This window comes from Puma concolor, chromosome B2 (genome assembly GCF_028749965.1).
Source record: "Puma concolor isolate L17-30 chromosome B2, mPumCon1.1.hap2, whole genome shotgun sequence".
NCBI lineage: Eukaryota > Metazoa > Chordata > Mammalia > Carnivora > Felidae > Puma > Puma concolor.
Window position 1 is genome coordinate 30,105,950 of NC_141671.1, and position 19,995 is coordinate 30,125,944.

At 45.2% G+C, this 19,995-nt stretch overlaps 1 protein-coding gene and 1 pseudogene across 2 annotated transcripts in view; one reads left to right on the forward strand and one right to left on the reverse strand.

Annotated features, from left to right (window-relative positions):
* The window catches only part of MUCL3 (mucin like 3), a 21,913-nt gene extending 13,937 nt beyond the window's left edge, over positions 1–7,976 (forward strand). The window contains exons 2-3 of one of the 2 annotated variants that reach the window (XM_086706495.1): positions 3,506–6,711; positions 7,214–7,976. In XM_086706495.1, coding sequence (XP_086562621.1) covers positions 3,506–6,711; positions 7,214–7,360 — 3,353 coding nt within the window. In that variant the 3' untranslated portion in view covers positions 7,361–7,976. Of the gene's footprint in view, positions 1–3,505; positions 6,712–7,213 lie in introns of those variants that run through there. The other variant, XR_015251131.1, reaches the window with a different exon arrangement.
* A 7,198-nt stretch (positions 7,977–15,174) lies between these two features.
* On the reverse strand, positions 15,175–17,773 carry LOC112853794 (gamma-soluble NSF attachment protein pseudogene; annotated as a pseudogene).
* Positions 17,774–19,995: the final 2,222 nt, after the last annotated feature.

Below are 19,995 nucleotides of genomic sequence, written 5' to 3' on the forward strand. Positions count from 1 at the left end.
TACTGGGGAGAAGAGATGGTCATCTCATCTTGGGGTGGGGGGGGGGTGGGGTGGGTGGGCAGTGCAGTTAGTCACTGATTTGCTCCATGGCTGAGCTCAGAACCAAGGAATCCTTTGAGCTTCAACTCAAGACTTAATAACCAATGGTTCCACAATTGTGTGATGTAGATCTGGAATTCTAAGATCTAGTTATCTGAATCTCTTTATTGACTATATAGGCCCTGGGGTTAAATGACAACCAGTATCCCAGAACTGGTGGGCTGTAGGTCTTCTAACATCTCAGGGGCTCAATTACTTCATGTGGCAGAAATTACCCTTTGGTTTTCCAACTTATGGAGGTCACAGTTATATATGCTTTTTTACTTAGTGTGCATAATGAGAGGTTGTTGGCACTGCTTCTGAAGAGTTTTCATCAGTCTTAAGATACTGTTAATCACCCATTCAACAAATATGTATGAAGTGCTTCCTGTGGGCCAGACATTGTTCTAAGCTGGAGACATAGCGATGAATGAAACAATTAAAAATCCCTGCCATTGTGGGAAGTATTTATTATAAATAGAAAATGATGAGTGTCATGTTGATAAAACACAGCCAGGGGAAATGGCCCAGGAATATGGGGCTGCCCTTTGGACGAGGTGGTCAAGGCAGGCCTCAGAGGTATGTGAACCAGATGGGACAGGAGAGATACCTGGGGCTGTAGAAGGCCACAGGCTCAGGCTCCCCTTACTACCAGGAGAACAAGGCAAAGTATGAGACTGTTTGAAAGACTATAATTCAGATTCAACAAATGCTTTAAATAATCTATGCTTAGGGGCGCCTGGGTGGCGCAGTCGGTTAAGCGTCCGACTTCAGCCAGGTCACGATCTCGCGGTCCGTGAGTTCGAGCCCCGCGTCGGGCTCTGGGCTGATGGCTCAGAGCCTGGAGCCTGTTTCCGATTCTGTGTCTCCCTCTCTCTCTGCCCCGCGCCCGTTCATGCTCTGTCTCTCTCTGTCCCAAAAATAAATAAACGTTGAAAAAAAAATTAAAAAAAAATCTATGCTTAAGCTGGTGCAGTAGACATCATTGTTATTTACAGTTGAGGACATGGATATTCTGAATATTTAAGTGACCCAAGCAAGCATGCAAAGCTGGTGAGGGACAGAGCCTGAACTCTAATCTTGTCCTCTGATTCTTTAAAGCCAGTGGAATTTGCCACTGTCCTGCTACTGCTCATTTATTCACTTTCTGGATATTTACTCATCCCCTATCACATTTAACAGCATCTGGGGTTTAGTGAGAAGCCTGACTTTGCCAATTATTTCATCACTTTGAACTTCCTTTTCTCACCTATAAAATAGTAAGATCATATGCTTGTCTCACAGGTTTGTGGTGAAGATTAAATAAACAAATGTATAGACAGCATCCTTTAGGCGTTCCACAAGTGCCAGTGTTCTTCCTTTCCCAACAGCTGGGCTGAACTATAGTTTGTGTAGTGTAGTCTTAACCAGTAGGAGCCTGGGTCTGGGAACCCAGAATATGTGTTCAAACTCTAGCTCAACTTTTGACTTGGAGAGTATCCTTGGGGAGATTACTCATTCTCTCTGAACCTTGTTTCCTCATCTATAAAAAGGGGGAGAATAACAAATAGTTCTCAATTTCAAAGGGCTGTTGTGAAAAGTAAATGAGTTAATACATTCATAAGACCTGCCTGTATCATAGTAAGTGTGCAAGAAAGGTTGGCCATTGCTGTTGCTGTGGGATTGTGTGCAAGTCACCATTCCTCTTGGGTGAAACTTGAAACTTAAGTTTTTGGGCTGTAAAATAGGGAGGTTAATAGCTTGTAACGCTTCTAAAGAGACACATTTTTCTTTCAAGAGGGCAACTTTCATCTATCCAGATAGCTTTAGGTGTGTGAAGAGGGGAGGCCAGTGGGGAACCATAGGGTTGAGTCATCTCATCTACTTCTCTGCATCCAGGCCAAACTTTAACACTAAAATGAAAGTCTCCCATCTCCTTCCTCTATCCATCTTCCATTCCTCTTCTTATCCTCCTCCCATTCATCATCTGTGTCTACTTTTGGGGAGCCGGCAGATCAGTGACCCTAGAAGAGAATCCAGAAAGAGAATGTCTGTAAGGCAACCACCTGAGCTTTTGGCTCAGAAAAGGTGCCCAATGAATAGTAGCTATCATTGGTATTGCTGCTGAGAGAACCAAGGAATGGAACTAACATAGCGAAGTGAGGGCCTGAAAATTCAGCCATCCTTTCTCTCCCTAACCTCGATTCCCATAAGAGACTTGGGACCCTCATCCCCTTCTTGTCCCACCCATATTTTTTCAAAGAGTTCCCCGGGCCTCTACTCTTCTTGGCAGCAAGGAGGTGGGTGGATTTAGTTTCTTTGTGATTGGGAATGGGTCCAGGTTCTGGTTGCCACCTTGAGCTAACAGACTGGAAATCTCAGTTACGTAACAACACTATCTCCCTCACTCTTTGGCGATCTCCTGACTAGGTATCAGAGACATCTCCTCTGTCCCCGTTGGTTTTTCCCCACGTAATTAAGGCCCATATCTGTTTATTGATAGAGGTGTTTTCTCTCACACCCTGTCCTTAAACACAGTCAGTCCCTTCTACAATTCAGCTGCCTCATTCACTCATCTCAGGACCCCCAAGCAGACATCTTTTTCTTTCAAGCGGGCAAACTTCATCTATCCCAGATAGCTTTAGGCGTGTGAAGAGAGGGGTGTCCAGTGGGGGACCATAGGGTTGAGTCATCTCATCTACTTCTCTACATCCAAACCAAACTTTAACACCAAAATGAAGTCTTCCATATCCTTCCTCTATCCATCTTCCATTCCTCTTTTTATCCTCCTCCTATTCATCACCTGTGTCTACTTATTAATCCTATGGCAAGTTCTGCCAGAAGTCTTACTTCAGTCTGTTACACAATTACATTTGAGATGGAGCTGGAATGTTATGGAAAGATGGAGATTCTGATATTTGTTCCCTTTCCTCTCAGCCCTGTCATGGAAAGGGAACTCCATTTCATAAGTATATAAACTCTAAAGGAGCATTTGTGGAACAAAATACCCTCAATATCTGATCTCAAAATCTTGTGATTTGATAGGTAGGGCAGGAAGTAGAGGTTGATAGGCACACAAATAACTGTAAGGTTGGGTTGAAAGTAGCAGGAAAGGGTATTAATAAAGAATTTTTTGAGCATTGAGATGAAACTAGATCTTATATGCTTGGAAGGATCTGGAAAGATGCCATAAAGCCAGAAAGGTCTGAATTTTAGAACTGAGGAGTGGAAGTGGAGAAGAGGTAAAGTGGCATTCTTGCTGAAGGCACAACCTGAACAAAGGTCCAGAGACTAGAGGAGAGAATGGGGATTTTAAGTCATAGTATTTTGAGGATACTGGCTGGGGAGATATATCTAGGGTAATAAAGGGACCCTTAGAGGGAGAGGTGGGCAGAGAAACAAGGAAGAAAATAATGGAAGTTTCTTATTTGCCTCTTTTCCTTCACAGGTGCTATCACATTTCAAGAACTTCAGAAAACTGGTGATTCCCCAGCATCTGATAATTTGTTCCCTCCTATTTCAGGCTTTGTTTATAGTGCACCCCCTGATCATACTGCTCTTCAGTCAAGCCATAGCCCTCTAGACCTCACTAAATCTACAGAAACCCATAATCTAAAACGCAATTGCAACACTACACACCATCTCAAGCCGATTTACAAACACATAGGTAATTCCCAAAACTCTACAAGTCATCATGAAGTTCTTCCTACTTCTGAAAAAACCCCGAGCAATCAAGGAAGAGACCCAAATGTTCGGAATGGACGGTCTATTGATCCTACTGACTCTACTAACACACATAAAGGATCGTCTGGTGTAAAATATCCAACGTCAGCACCCAAGATCAAAACAACTTGCCTTAAGTTCAAATCAGTTATAGGAACAGATAAAAGTGTAACATCTTTGAGAAACATTACTTCAGAGAGTAAAAGCGCTACTTCACAGAAGACCATAAATCCTGTCCACAACTCAGGAAATTCGGAGAGCAAAAAAATACCTATGTATTCCTCAGGCAAAAGCACAACAGCCCCATCAGATGAGGTTACAAGAACCCCACGAAGGTCAGAAAGAGCTGGAGATCATACAATAGCTGCTAATCTCAGAACTACAGTTGCCTCAGGCACAACGATGATGAAGACTACAGGACATATAAACAGGACATCACCCATTGAAAAGACCACACAAATACCAGCAACACTTAGAGAACATGGACACAGCACCATATCAGCTCATATAAATATCACAAAATCACTAGAAAACTCACTAGAACATGGAAAAGTAGCCACATTGCCTTATGAGAAGACTCCGGGAGTCCCAACAGAATCTACAAAATATGGAGAAGAGACTACATCAACCAATAAGAAAACCACACTAACCCCCCAAAAGTCCAAGAAACATGGACAGAACACCACTCCGGACAGCAGAAGGATCACAAGGGCCCCAGAAGGGCCCACTGACTATGGTGAGAAGACAACCGCCGCCAATGGGAAGACCATGAGAGCCCCAGCAGGGTCCAAGGACCATGAGAAGACCACCCCAGCCAACAGGGAGGTCACAAGACCTGTGGAAGGGCCTAAGAATCATGAGAAGAAGACCACTACAGTCAACGGGAAGACCACAAATGCCCCAGAAAGCCCCAAGGGTCATGGGGAGAAGACTACATCAGCCAACGGGATGATCACAAGAACCCTAGAAGGGCCCAAGGACTATGGGGAGAAGACCACCCCAGCCAATGGGAAGACCATGAGATCCCCACCAGGGTTCAAGGACCATGAGAAGATCACCCCAGCCAACAAGGAAATCACAAGATCCCCGGAAGGGCCTAAGGATCATGAGAAGAAGACCACTACAGTCAACAGGAAGATCACAAGTGCCCCAGAAGGCCCCAAGGGACATGATGAGAAGACTACATCAGCCAATGGGGTGACCACAAGTGTCCCAGAAGGGCCCAAGGAACATGAGGAAAAGACCACAAGAACTCCAGAAGGGCCCAAGGACCACAGGGAGAAGACTACCACAGTCAGGAAGATCACAAGTGCCCCAGAAAGGTCCAAGAACCATGAGGAAAGGACTACATCTGCCAATGGGATGATCACGAGAGCCCCAGAAGGCCCCAAGGAATATGGGAAGAAAACCACAAGAACCCTAGAAGGGCCCAAGGGCTCTGGTGAGAAGACAACGCCAGCTAATGGGAAGACCACGGGAGCCCCAGAAGGGCCTGAGAACCATGGGGGGAAGACCACTAGAGCCCTAGAAAGGACCAAGGACCACAGGGAGAAAAACACCTTGGCCAATGGGAAGACGACAAGAGCCCCAGAAGGGCCCACGGACCATAGGGGGAAGACCACTAGAGCCCTAGAAGGGATCAAAGACTATGGTGAGAAGACAACCCTAGCCAATGGGAAGACGATGAGTGCCCCAGAAGGGCCCAAGGACCATGGGAAGACCACCCCAGCCAACAGGGAGACCACAAGAGCCCTGGAAGGTCCCAAGCATCATGGGGAGAAGACCACCACAGTCAACAGGAAGACCACTAGAGTCCTAGGGGGGCCCAACGACCATAAGGAGAAGACCACCCTGGCCAATGGTAAGACCACAAGAGTCCCAGAAGGGTCCAAGGATGATGGGGGTAAGACCACCAGAGCCCTACAAGGGTCCAAGGACCATGGGGAGAAGAACACAACAGTCAATTGGATGACCACGAGAGCCCCAGAAGGCCCCAAGGACCATGGGGAGAAGACCACCAGAGCCCTAAAAGGGCCCAAGGACCAGAGGGAGAAGACCACCCCAGCCAACGGGAAGACCACAAGAGCTCCAGAAGGGCCCAGGAATCACAGGGAGAAGACTACACTGGCCAATGGGATGACCACGAGAGCCCCAGAAGTTCCTACAGACCATGGGGAGAAAACCACCCCAACCAACAGGGAGACCACAAGAGCCCCAGAAGGGCCCAAGGACAATGGGGAGAAAACAACACTGGCCAATAGGATAACCACGAGAGCCCCAGAAGGCCCCAAGGACCATGAGGGGAAGACCACTAGAGCCCTAGAAGAGCCCAAGAACCATGGGGAGAAGAACACAACGGTCAATGGGAAGACCACAAGAGCCCCAGGCATTCCCACAGACCATGGGGAGAAGATCATCTCGGCCAACAGCAATACCACAAGAGCCCCAGAGAGGCCCAAAGAACATGGAGAAAATGCCACTCCAGCCAATAAGAAGACAACAAGAACTCAAGCCAAATCTATAAAACATGGAGTAAAGGCCACATTGGCCACTGAGACCACAAAACCCCCAAGAAAACCTAAAGAAAGTGTAGGAAAAAACACAGCTTCCACAGAGACTATAAGACCTCCATTCAATGTCACAGGAGACAAATCTGTCACTAATACCTCTCCTGGTTCAAATAAAACTGATGTTACCTATGGGGTACCCATTGGTTCTTTTACACTCACCACATCTCACATAGAGCTGAGTTCCATCATGTCAGAAGCCCCAGGCAACCAAAACCATCCATATCAGAACAAAGATGGCTCACAGGGAGGTCTTCGTGCTGGAGGAATGAGGGAGAATGATTCATTCCCTGCATGGGCCATAGTTATTGTGGTCCTGGTGGCTGTGATTCTCTTCCTGGTGTTCCTTGGCCTTATCTTCTTGGTAAGGGGCAGGGATGCTACAGGGGAGTGAACCCATGAGACAGGGAGTTGATGAGAGATTATGGATCTGAACAAGAGGCAGTAATTAGCCCAGGAAAAGAGGCATGGTGGGAGGATGGTAATAAAGGGGTAGTGGTGGTGAAAACTTTGGGGAAGGACAATAGATGCATGAGGCATGAACAGTGGCATTGAAGAAAAGTCTGTGGCTGAGAGAAAAGGAAATAGAATAGGGAAAAACTGGGGGCTGGAGATAGAATCTGGGATATGAGAACAGGGAATATCAGGAGAGGGAAAATTGGACAGAGGAGGGAATTGGAGATGAAGTCTGGGACTTAGTGTATGGGATCTGGGGCTGGAATAAGGATCAAGGTTTGGATGGAATCTTGGGAAAGAAGGAAGCTAAATGGCTAGGATCAGGGAGAGTAGAATTGAAGGGTTATGGGTATTGAGGAAAGCAAGTGGCATGGCAGATGAAACTCATTCCTCCTTTCTCCTAATCACAGATTGCCTGTACGATGAAAACACGCCGTGCACTGGTCCAAAACACAGAGGACAATGACCCAGAGGATGATGGGGGCCCTAATTCCTACCCAGTCTACCTGATGGAGCAGCAGACTCTTGGCAAGGGCCAGATCCCTTCCCCACGGTGATCCTTCAGAAAGGTCCCAGCTCTTCCATGCCCTTCCTAAGATGAGGAATTAGACTCACCATTCCTATTTCCTGGACACCAGGAAGGGCAGAGTACTGGCAGTTAACAGCATTAACTCTTCATCAGCTGTGTTCTTATTGAAACTGGTCAAGGGATGAGGTGATAAGCAAGAAGGAGAAGCAAGAAGGGAGATAAAGAAGAAAGGATGAATAATGCAAGTGTTCTCTGCAGAAGATGGTGGTCTTGGAATGAAAACATGTTTGATGGACACATGGGGTAGACACCAACATAGGACACTGAGTCTTGGGAGGAGCAGCATGACTAAAGGAAGTTTGGGGGCCTTAGAAGGCAATGCCCCATATCTGACTGTGAGTTGGAGATTGAGGACAGAGTTCCTGGGTGTCAGGACCAATCTATAATATTTCCATGTACTATTACTTAGATTTTGTGTATAAGCAGGCTCGTCTTTGACTTCCCAGGACACTTGCCTACCTCCTTTTTAAAATGAAAAAAGTAGAATCTGAGAAGAAAAGAGAACTTATTTCCTTCACCCTCTCTATACCAAGGAGAAAGGAAAATTCCAGAAAAGATCATAAATGTCTCTCATCCAGATGGTTCTTCCCTCTTCCTTCTGAATCCTTTAGTTTTTTCTAAATGTCTACAGTAGACATCCTGCTGGTCTGGCTTTCTGGGTTGTGGGTGGCACAGAGGGAGGGATTTTTGTGTGGTCTGCAGTCTTATCCATTTATCCCCATTCCAGACTGTCCCTGATGGTGTTCCCCACTCATTATTTATTTTCCTGTCAGTTCTACCAAAAGCCAGTCCAGGCTTTTTCCTGGAAGAGTCACTTGCCTTCTCCACTGCCCCCATTCTCTCTCTACTCACACTTTCACCCCAGATTTTGATATTCCCCCTTGTAGGCATATCATCTGGATTTTCTCTCCAACTATTAAAGCCCTTTCACCTATTACTGATTTGGCATAGTGGAAAGAATGAACAGAAAATAGATAGCTTCCTATCTATTGGTCTTTTTATAATAAAGTAGAAAATATTTGTAAAGTAAGTACACCATAATTATTGAACTGTCAGTTGGGAGAAGCCTTGACTAGTGTTCCTGACTCTGGCTGTGACCTTACATATGACCTTGAGCAGCAGTGGCTAGAGAACAGGAATTCTTTAGAGTGTCATGGAAAATTAGGCTGAATTTCTACTGCTCCTAAAATGAGTCACTCCTGGATTTAGATAGGAGCCAGCCTGAGTTCCTGCTGGGCCCATCTGCATGGTGCAAAAGCAGGAGAAAATGTGTTCATTAATAAGCCAGTATTTCCATGTACCTATTATAAAATCTGTTGAGCATTATAAATATAAGATATAGTTACCACCTGAGACACAAATATAGGGAAATTAAATACATAATTCACTAAGAGTTCTCACAAGGCAGTACTACACAGAATAAAGCATGACTCTAATGAATTAAATCCAATATTCATGGGCAACTACTACATCCCAAATTTATGTTAGGATACTAGCCCTGCTCCAAAGCCATTCCATGCCCAAACATCACTCCCAGCAGACCAACTGCCCATCACCCACATGGCCTTGGCTCACTCTTACCAAAGGAGGATCAGCAATTTCCCTGACCAGAAAGGCACAGGCCTTCCAAGTTTAACTTCATTGAGAATCAAATAGCAACCCTCTCTGCTACTTTTGGCATTCCCATTTTCAGGAATCTGGAAGTCTACCACAGACAGTGGTCTCATGCCACTGAGTTATCTGCCAGGGCACACTGCAGGCTCAGGAACTCTCTGAATCTCCCACCAGAGCTCTACTCTGCTAAAGGCAGGATTGTAGCTTGGATCCCAGAAAGGTGCCACAGGAACCCCAGACTTGGGTCCCTGGAGAGAGCCCTCTCTCCAGAACACCTGGTTTCTGGAAAGGGCTGGAGTGCCTGGGAAAAAAAGAAAAGGATACCAGGCTTGTAGTCATCCGGGCAGATGGTGACAGCATGCGGCAGCTGCCAGGACAGGAGTGTCACTCTTTCTGGGAGGAAAGTAGATACCCCCTATACCTAGCCTATAAGCATTGAATTTCTCCAGCATGGACCCCAATTTAAAAACTAAAACAAAACCAAGCAAGAGCACCTTTGCCCCTAGAGTGCCAAACATTGAATCCCACGGAGGCCTCCCTGCAAAAGGACCCAAATGGAGCTCTGGGGTCAAAGGGTGTGTATTTGGGGGTGTATAGGAGGTTCTCCATCTCACAAGTGCTGCAGGGACTGTGGGCCCCACCACAGCTGCTGATTGTCTCCCTTCCCATTTCTCTCTCCCGCTACAATGCTTACTTGGAAATCTACGGGGGAAATCCTCTGACAAGCTCTCGGGTTGGGCTCTCATTAGAGAAAATTACATAATGAGTGGCAAGGAGGGAATGGTTCCCTCCTCACAAGCTTAATCCCCACATCCCCAGGATAGATCAGTGCCCAAGACCTCTAGGGCTGAAGTGGGCAACAGGTGCAAGGGCAGAGGGGTGAGCCCGGGCAGGGCGGGCCAGGATCGGGGGTGAGGGACAGGGGACCAGAGCAGCCTCCTTCCTTCGCTCTAGGTTCCACTTGGCTGGAGGCTCCTGGGTCTCGCTGGGTAACTGAGTGGATTGGTGGTTCAAGGCCAGCCACACCCAGGCGCCCCCTCTACTTGGCCACCGTGAGCACGCCCTTGGACCACGCCCCGCACCGCCAGCCACCCTCGGAGTTGGGGTGCAGTTCCTAGCCCTGGCTTCCTGCCCTGAGAGCCAGATTGACAGGCCTCGGCTTCCTTCCATCTGCGCACCATCCATAATAAAACTAAAGTTTTCGCTGTGCTTTCTTTCACCACATCACGTGCTTCAATCTTCTGTTAACTCTGCGAGTTCTTTCTTACTAAGCTTGTTTGACAGAAGACAAAACCGAGGCTCAGCGAAGAACCTTGTTCAAACCCACACAGCTCCTGGGAGCAGAGTTTTTCTCCCAACACAACTTTACTTTGTCCCTTAGTGGAGCCAGGATCCCTGTAACTTGGCAGCATGATCTAGATGGGTGGGATGTTTATAGGGACCACCTAAGGAAAAAAGTATAATTGAGGTTTGTGCAAGAAAAGGTCCAGCTCCTTCTTCTGGAGTCCAGGTTCCCCTTTCAGCCCCTTGGACTTCCAGAGTTTTGTTCTTCTGGCCCCACAGGGCAGAAGCACTTTGCCCTCCCTCCCAGCACCCAGACCCCCTTACAGCTGACTGTGCTAGCACTCTCTGTCCACCTGCTCCTGGACAGTGAATGCTGGCACAGTAAGAATATCGAATGATTTGGGACCCAGTCACCCTCATTTTTCTCCTTTCTGCCTGCTACAAAGACCTCTGCTCCAGAAATGAGACATCCCCAGAGAAAACAGGTTTTTGCTGATCTCTGGCCCCAAGGGTGGGTCTCCTTTTCTTTTGACACATTTGATCCCCTTGTTCTCTCTCTCTCCCTGTTCCTACCCCCCTAAATTGCCAGAAGCACCCCTCTCTGTAGAGGGAGGGCCAAAAGTTATGGCTTCCCCTGCTTAGCAGCAATTACAAAGCCCATAGCAATGGCCAAGTGAGACAAGAAAGTAAGCTGGGCATATTGTGGAGCAAGTGTTAGAATCCAAGAATCCAGCTGTTCAAGTCCCTGGCTCCCTACTACCACGGAACTCATCCCAGTTGATCTTCCTCCTCCCACAACCCTGGCCCTGGCAAGCTTTTAATTCTTCCTGAAACTTCATGTCCTAGTGAGACTCCAGGCATCAACTCATCCTATGTAGTCCATTTCTGCCGTAGAACCCACCATGCTAGATAACAACTTCCAATGTGGATTATTTCAAGATGAAGAGAGGAAAATTATCGCCTGCCTCCTGCATCCTAATGCAGCTTCTCTTTGGAATCCTGGGACCTGGTACATGAATTATCCATCAATCACAGAGGATATGGAAGCCACAGAAAGTCAGGAGACAAAGGTCTCTGTCCGAGGCACTCTGCTTGCATATTCTCATTCTTTTTCTGGAAGCAAAGATGATAAACTTCTTTTCTCCTATTTCTGTGAAAGTCAGTACTGACCCTAGCCCCCATTGACCACAATTGTGGCCCTCACCTTCACCTTGCAGCAAATCCACCTTTCTCCTCTCCCTCCAACCTTCAACTATAAGCAGGAACACAAATAGCAACTTTATTTTGATTTTTCCCTTAGAATCCTGGAGTGTAATAGCTGCTTGATAAATGTTTTGTATCTAACATGAAAATCCTAGTTTCTATATCATCCTTAATTCCTTATTAGAGTTAGCCTCCAAGTCTGAGGCTAGGGAAATGAAAGCCAAGGGAAATGAAAATATCCCTACCAGAAATGCTGCCTAAATGTGAATCCTTGGTCAGCTCTCCCTGGATAGAGACACATGCAGAGGGACCACAGAAACCCCAGGGCAGTGGGAACTGTGGATGAAATTAGCCAGAGGAGAAGTAAAGTCTGGGCTCCTATGTTCCTAGCCATTTCACCTGACTTCTCTCTTAGACTCCTCCAGACTTTCAAGTTTCTCTTTTTAAGTGTTAAAAACAATGCCAGATAACTCTTCATTTCCACTGTAGGATGGAATGCCTAAAAAGGGAGTAGCAGGGTAAGTGTGGAGTTGACAGAAGTAGGCCTGGGTTGGATTAGCAAAAGGACTTTGGGTGGTGTTTTTCTTTTTCTTTTGATATTTATTTCTTGCATCCTCCATCTGCTCCCTCCCAATGACTGTCTCCTGGAGACAGCTGTCTTGCACATTCTGTTCTCTTTCTCCTTCTTGCCTCTCTGTGAACCCCTTCGATTTGAACCATTATTACTGCAGAGGACTTGCAGACTCATCATTAGCCTCTCTTTGCTCTGAAATCCAGTCCTGTATTTCCAGGCTTATTTTTCCCATAACATCTTCACTTGGATGTCACATCATATCAAACATGAGGCTCATGTATTCGTCCAGCAAACATTTTTGGAGCATTTCCTCCGTGCTAGATCTGAAGATAACATCAGTGAATAAAGCAAGCAACAGGTCCTGCCTTTAGGTAAAGATCTCACAATCCACCAGGAAAGGCAGATATCACACAAGGAATGACACACAAATACTTATAACTCTTTTAAGTATGCAAAAATACCGGCAAGCACCACCTCATCTTCCCACTATCAGGTCTTCATAGTTTCCCTCATTGGCATTCATTCTCTTCCTCCCTGCTCCCCCTTTACATTGGAGGAGTGTCTCTCCAACCTGGGTTCTGGTTCCCATCCCACACTTCCTGCCTCTCAGTAGGCTTCTCCTCCCCCTCCCACACTGTCTACTTCTCTTTCTCTGGGGTCCATCCATCAGCATCCAAACAAGCTCTAGAAAAGTGTACACAAGAATCACCTGGAAGAGATTCTACTTGTTTACTTATTTATTTATTACAAACCATTTATTTATAATTGAGGTATAGTTAATATACAATATTATATTAGTTTCAGGTGTGCAACAGGATGATTGGATATTTGTATATATTGTGACATGGTCACCACGATAAGTCTAGTTAACATCCATCACCACATATAGTTACAATTTGTGTGTATGTGTGTGTTGAGAACTTTTAATATCTATGCTCTTTGCAACTTTGAAATATGTGATACAGTATTATTAACTATAGTCACCATGCTGTACATTACACCCCCAGGACTTATATTTAAAAAAATTTTTTTTAACATTTCTTTATTTTTGGGGGGCGAGGGGCAGAGAGAGATGGAGACAGAGAATCAAAAGCAGGGTCTGCGCTGCCAGTGCAAAGCCCAATGTGGAGCTAGAACTCAGGAACCGTGAGATCATGACTTGGGCTGAAGTCAGACACTCAACCAGCTGAGCCACCCAGGCGCCCCAGGACTTATTTATCTTATAATTGGAAGTTTGTACCTTCTGATCCCGTTCATGCATTTTGCTCACTCCTAACACCTGCCTCTGGTGACCACCAATCTGTTCTCTGTAGCCATAAGCTTATTTTGTTTTAGCTTCCACATATGAGATCATATAGCATTTGTCTTTGTTTGATTTACTTCACTTAGCATAATGTCTTCAAGGTCCATCCATGTTGTCACAAATGGCAGGATTTCCTTCTTTTTTATGGCTGAATAATATTTCATTCTATATATATGAGATCATTTCTAAAATGCAGGTTTTGGTCCCTGTCCCTTAGGGTTCCTGAATCGGTAAATCCGGGATAGGGGCTGGGATCTGCATTTTAACAAGCTCTTAACCAACCTTGAAGCCTGTGGTCTAGTGACCACACTTTGAAAACTGTTCTTCCAGTATCCATCCTTAATAAGCCCATATCTTTCCCAGCTCTACCCTCTGTCATTGCCAAGTTTCTTGAAATAATTCCCTATAAACACAATATTCATTTTCTCATCTCCTACTCACTGTGTATATATTTCCTTTGCAGATTTTATCAGAGTAATTCATGTAGTTTTTGAAGTCCAGTAGTCCTACAGGCTCATTACAGAAAATAGCCATCTCTGATGCACCCCTCCTTTTCACACCTGATGCCTGCTGTCCAGAGGCAGCAACTTCCAACTTTTAGCTTTTTCTCTTGGTATTTGCACCTACAGATTTAAACAACATATTTAGGGGCACCAGCGTGGCTTAGTCAGTTAAGCGTCCAACTTCAGTTCAGGTCACGATCTCATGGTTTGTGAGTTCGAGCTCTGTGCTGACATCCGGCTCTGTGCTGACAGCTCAGGGCCTGGAGCCTGCTTCAGATTCTGTGTCTCCCCTCTCTCTGCTCCTTCCCTGCTTGCACTCTGTCTCTCTCTCAAAAATAAATAAACATTAAAAAATTTTAGAAAAATAAACAACACATTCATATTATATTGCTATTCCTGGATTTTTAACAAAGATCTTGAATGAATTTTTAATTAGGCTAAATAATATTGTAAGACTCAAAAACTTCTTATCCCAATTTTTCCCCCGGAAAAGATTTAATAATTTATATATATCCAATATCATGGGGAATAAATATTCTTTTCAAAACAAAACATGTTTTTAAAATTCTAATTAATTTTCTTATCAGTTAACTTCATTTTTAGCAGCAATTATTAAATAAAGTGAAAAAGAAATTCTCTCATAGTAAATTACACAGGCCCAAGAGAGAATATCCACACCTATTATCCTACTTTCTCAGAAAATAATTTATCTAACATCTGGCTCACAAATTTTAAAATCAACTGCGTTAAAACATGACAGCACATTGGCTGTTAACTCTTTCTTGTGTCTTAAGAAAGCACTTATGGAAAGAAAAAAAAATGTTTCACAGGTAGTGGGCACAAACAGGTGATTTGGGGAATTGGTAACGGAAAATGGCAATCTTTCTTAGTTGTAGTGAGGTATGGAATGCTCTTCAACAAGCTCCAAGTCCATGAAATGGTATACCAGAAGTTTTCCTTTTCTTTTTTTGCAAAGCAGAATGCTAGCAGAGTTTTCTGCATATGCACCTTCCACTTCATCAGTTCTGTGGTAGGGACACCATCAGGCTTGGCCCGTGGTGTCACTGATCTTCTTCTTCTTCTTCTTCTTCTTCTTCTTCTTCTTCTTCTTCTTCCTTCTCCTTCTCCTTCTTCCTCTTCTTCTTCCTTTTCCTCCTCCTCCGCCTCTTCCTCTTCAGTCTAATTCTTCTCATTCTCCTCCTCCTCTTCCTCCTTTTTTCCTCAAAATTTTTACTGTGGTAGAACATACATAACAGAAAGTTTACCATTTTAACCAATTTTAAGTGAACAGTTCAGTGGCATTAACTACATTCATATGGTTGTGTACCATTGCTGGTGACTTGTTTCTGATTTCTGATTCTGCCTCCCAGAACCATCACACTCAGGCCTGGCTTAGTGTCGTCTCTGTCCAAGTACTTGAAACATGGTGAATGGTGAGGGGCAGACCTCTGATGCTGCAGCTTGGTCTTGCTGTTCATACCCTTCCAGAAGCTGATCTAGGGTAGCACAGCTGTTACCTCCATGGACCCTATGTGCTAGACTCTCCTTGACATAGCTTTCTGTAGCCATGTAGTCATTTCTGAATAGGTAAACTAAGACTTGAGCAATTGTTTTCTTATACCCCATTGAATAATTCTTATTGTCCTTATTAACATTTTTGCTTTCTGAATAGAGTGCTGCCCGATCAATTCTTGTGCCAGCAGTCTCAAGGCTTTCCCTAAGCATTCAAATTCCTGTTGAAGTGTTTCTCATTTTCAAACATGTGGGCTGTCTGTTGATAAAATTGTCCAGAGTTTTCCAGATTGACATTTTCTATGAGCTTTCCAGCTAGTTCCAGTGCCTGCTGTGTTTCAGTTCCTTCAAGGTTGCTCTGTTGGGAGTGTTATTTTCTAGAAATATTGTTCTGGCTTTCTCCATCAGTTGGTAGTTCCTGCATCTCCTTCAACATCATGCCTGCTTTCTCAGAAGCTTTATGTCTCCAGATTCAGAAGTGTTACCATCAGTATCTGGTTGCCATTAAAAGAAAAGCAGTTTTCAAGTATTTATCTGCTTTGATAAGATGCTCCAGCCCTTCATCTTTCTTTTGAGCGACTATTTCCACAGTCTGTCTGAAGGGCAAGACAGCGTCTTCCTTTTGGGCCCTGAAAGAATCCTAGACAGAGATTCATAGGTTATTTTGTTTCATATATTATCTGTGTATTTATTCATCGTCTTTCTCCCTTACTTGAATATAAGCTTCATACCTATTTTTTAACACTGTGTCCCATGCCTGGAATCCTATATGCTTTATAGAAGTTTCTTTTTTTTTTTAATTATTTTTGTAATGTTTATTTATTTTTTAGAGAGAGACAGAGACAGAACATGAGTGGGGGAGAAGCAGAGAGAGAGGGAGACACAGAATCCGAAACAGGCTCCAGGCTCTGAGCTGTCAGCAAAGAGCCTGACGCGGGGCTTGAACTCACAAACTGCAAGATCATGACCTGAGCCAAAGCCGGATGCTCAACCAACTGAGCCACCCAGGCGCTCCTTTACAGATGTTTCTTGAGGAATATTTTTGAATGATGAAAATGAAGTACTGGGACAGAGAGCACCTATCAGAGAGAAATTTAGATCAATCTCCCAGATTCTTCTCTAACCCATTCCCCCTGCTACTACTTGGTCTAGCATTTTATACTAAAAAGTAACTAAATAAAAGAAAGAAATTATTCCAAAGATTTTCCCTTACCATTTCCTTGTGTCTTTTTACTGAGAGAACTGATACAAACTGCCTAACACATCAGTTCTGACCTTCACTGTCTAAGAGGTGATGAAGCATTTGGCCTCATTTAAAAACTACAACCTGGCTGCCTTCATTTCATGCATAACAATCTGTGGGCTCTGCTCAGGCAGGGACAGTATGCTGAAGGTCGCAAAGAATCAATGGGGGATTTGCACTTGAGGGTCTCAGCTCAAGTGTCCTACCGTTTTGGTGTGACCTCCCCTTTACTTTCACCCAGCTGAGGGAATGCTTCTGGGGATATCTGTCCAGATGACCTCTATGTTTTCAAACAACACAATTTCTCCTTCATCTGAGCTCCAACAATCCTTCGTGTTAGAGAAATGATATGCAGTTTCTGTTTGTGTTGCCTCCTTAACATCTGTTAGATTTTAAGATTCACCTAGGCGAACAGCAACAAAAAACCCACAGAAACCAAAAGACTGAGGACACTGATTAGCAAAATTCTTGAAGAAAGAAGAGTATAGAGGTGATTGATCAAACGATTCATTCAACACAGAAGCACAAGTGACTCAGCAGGCGTGCCCACAGCATCCACATTGGGGGGGGGGGGGGCGGAGATTAACTGCAGTCTAGATACCAGTAGTTCTGCTGACTTAAAGGAAACAAGAATGACAAATTTGCACAATATTCTTAATTAAATATAAAAAAATGCAAAAATTAGGGTTATTCCTGAATAAAAATTAATGTATTTTAGGGAGGACTACAACTCCTGGGTCCACCATAGCCTCTGAGCCCTCCATACCCTTGATCACAGCTGCCAGGCACACTACCAAGACAACCACGGCCTCAGGAGACACCACAGTGTGTGTCCACAATGGGCTCCTCCCACAGGTCCTCAGAGCAACTCAACCTCTCAGGCCATCAAGGTCTCCACCACAGCTTCTGAGACCACACAACCATCACCACAGCCTCTGAGGCACCACACCCTCCACCACAGCATCTGTATCCACCATGACCTCTCCCACAGCCTCTGAAACCACCACAGGCTCTGAGACTACCTCAGTCTCCCGTACAGTTTCTGAAACCATGAAGTCCTTCACTACACTGTCTGTGCCAATGATGGCCTGCACCCCAGCCTCTGAGACTACCGTGTCCTCCATAATAACCTCTGTGCCTACCATGGTCTACAACTCAGGCTCAAAGATTACAACAGCCTCTGAGAACATCATGGCCTCTACCACCACCTCTGAGACTACGATACCTGCCAACACAGCCTCTGATATCAGTACAGTTTCCACCAAAGCCCTTGTGACAATTTTGAAGTCTGTGCCTTCTGCAGTCACCCCAATAACTGCTGACACCACAGCATCTCTGTCCTTCACAGCCTCTGAGAGCACTGCTCCCTCCGTGATGACATCTGTGCCCACCACAGTCTTCACTACAACCTCTGAAATCATCACAGACCCCAGGGCCACCATAGACTTCACCGCAGCTCAAACACCACTGCAGAGTCTGTGTCCACCACAGGCTCTGAGATCACCATGTCCACAGAGGCCTCTTCCTTTGCCTCTGAAATCTCCATAAGCGTGGACACCACCATAGCTTCTACTATAGCTCCTGAGATCATCACACCTTCCACTACAATGTCTGTGCCCACTACAGCCCTCAGCATAGCCTCTGAAGTCACCATAAGTTCTTCAACTACCCTAGTCTCTCAAATAACTTCTGAGGCCCTCAGGTCCACCATTGCAGCATCTGTGTCAATGATACCCTCTATCCCAGACTTTGAGGCTTCTGGGGCCTCTACCAAGGTCTCTGAGACCACCACAGCCTCCACAATTACATCTCTGCCCACCACAGGCTCTAAGAATACAGCTTTTGGGACTACCATGGCCTCCCCCACCACTTCTGAGACCACCATGGCATCTACCACCACTGCTGATACCACTAAGGCCACCACTGATCTCTGACAGCAGTGTGGTGTCTACCTTGGCCTCTGAGGCAATGACAGTATCCACTAAAGTCTCTGACTCCAGAAGAATCTGTGCCCTCCGCAGCTATTCCAATGTCTGGAGAGACCCTAACTGTCTCACCTACAGCTTCTTCTTTTTTCTTTAACTCATCCCTTTATTTAAAAAAAAAAAGTTTATTTATTTTGAGAGTGAAAAGGAAAGAGAGAGAAAGTGTTTAAGTAGGGGTGGGACAGGCAGAGAGGGAGAGAATCCCAAGCAGGCTATGTGCTGTCAGCATGGAGCCTGATGTGGGGCTCAAACTCACAAACTGTGAGATCACGACCTGAGCAGAAATCAAGAGCCTGCACCTAACCAACTGAGCTACCCAGGCGCCCCTCAACGACAGCTTCTATGGGCACCACAGTTTCTTTCTCAGAATCCGGGTCCATCATATATTCTTCAACAGATTCTGGCAACACCGAAGCTTCCACCTCACCTTTTGGACCTACCACAGCCTCAGAGGTCACCACACCTTTTACTTTGGCCTTACCACCTACCTTGGCCTTTACCTCTGCCTCTGAGGTCCCCACAGTCTCCACTAGTGTCTCTGGACCTTTCATGGTCTCTTCTATCACCTTGGTGCCCACCAAGGTCACTGACTTTTCTACTCAGACCATCACCAACACAGCTTTATCGGGTACTGACCACCATGTCTTCTCTAAGCACACACATTTACCTCCAGTGACAACCATCACCTTTTTGCCTGTTTCTGTCATTTCTGCTCTAGACTCTAGTCAAGCCACCACTCCTATTAGATATAATTCTGTTCCTTCTTTTTGAATCTTACTTATTTCTGTTCTGGTCTCACTTTCTTTTGTTCAGTGTTCCTCATTTCCATCCCAATCAGATTCTTTGCAAATAACCGCCCCCCCCACCCCAACACACACACATTAATTATATTCCATCACTTCTGCCTAGAGGGAACTCGCCTCAACTGCGACAAACATCTCGGTTTGTTAGATGCTATCACTTCTGTGCCAAGCCCAATCAGCTCTGTCCCACCCACCGCCTGTGACATTGCCACCTCATCTTCAATGTATTGAGCGCTGGCCCAGGGGCTGCTAACTACACTTCATGGACCAAATCTGGCCTGTTACCTGCTTTCTCAAATGAGGTATTATTGGAGCACAGGTGCACGTACTCCTTTACGTCTATAGCTGCTTTCCAGCTACTTTGCATACTTGTGAGAGAGACTTTGTGACTCAAATAGCTTAAACATATGCCACCTGACGACGCTTTACAAGAAGTTTGCCAACCCTTGCTCCAAGGTTGATTAAGACCAAAGTGATTTTTTTTCATATTCTTCCACTTGCTCTGAATAAAATCACCTCTGCACTTGCCATCAGCACTCATGGAGAATGTGATTCAACCCATTTTGTTCTGAGCCACTC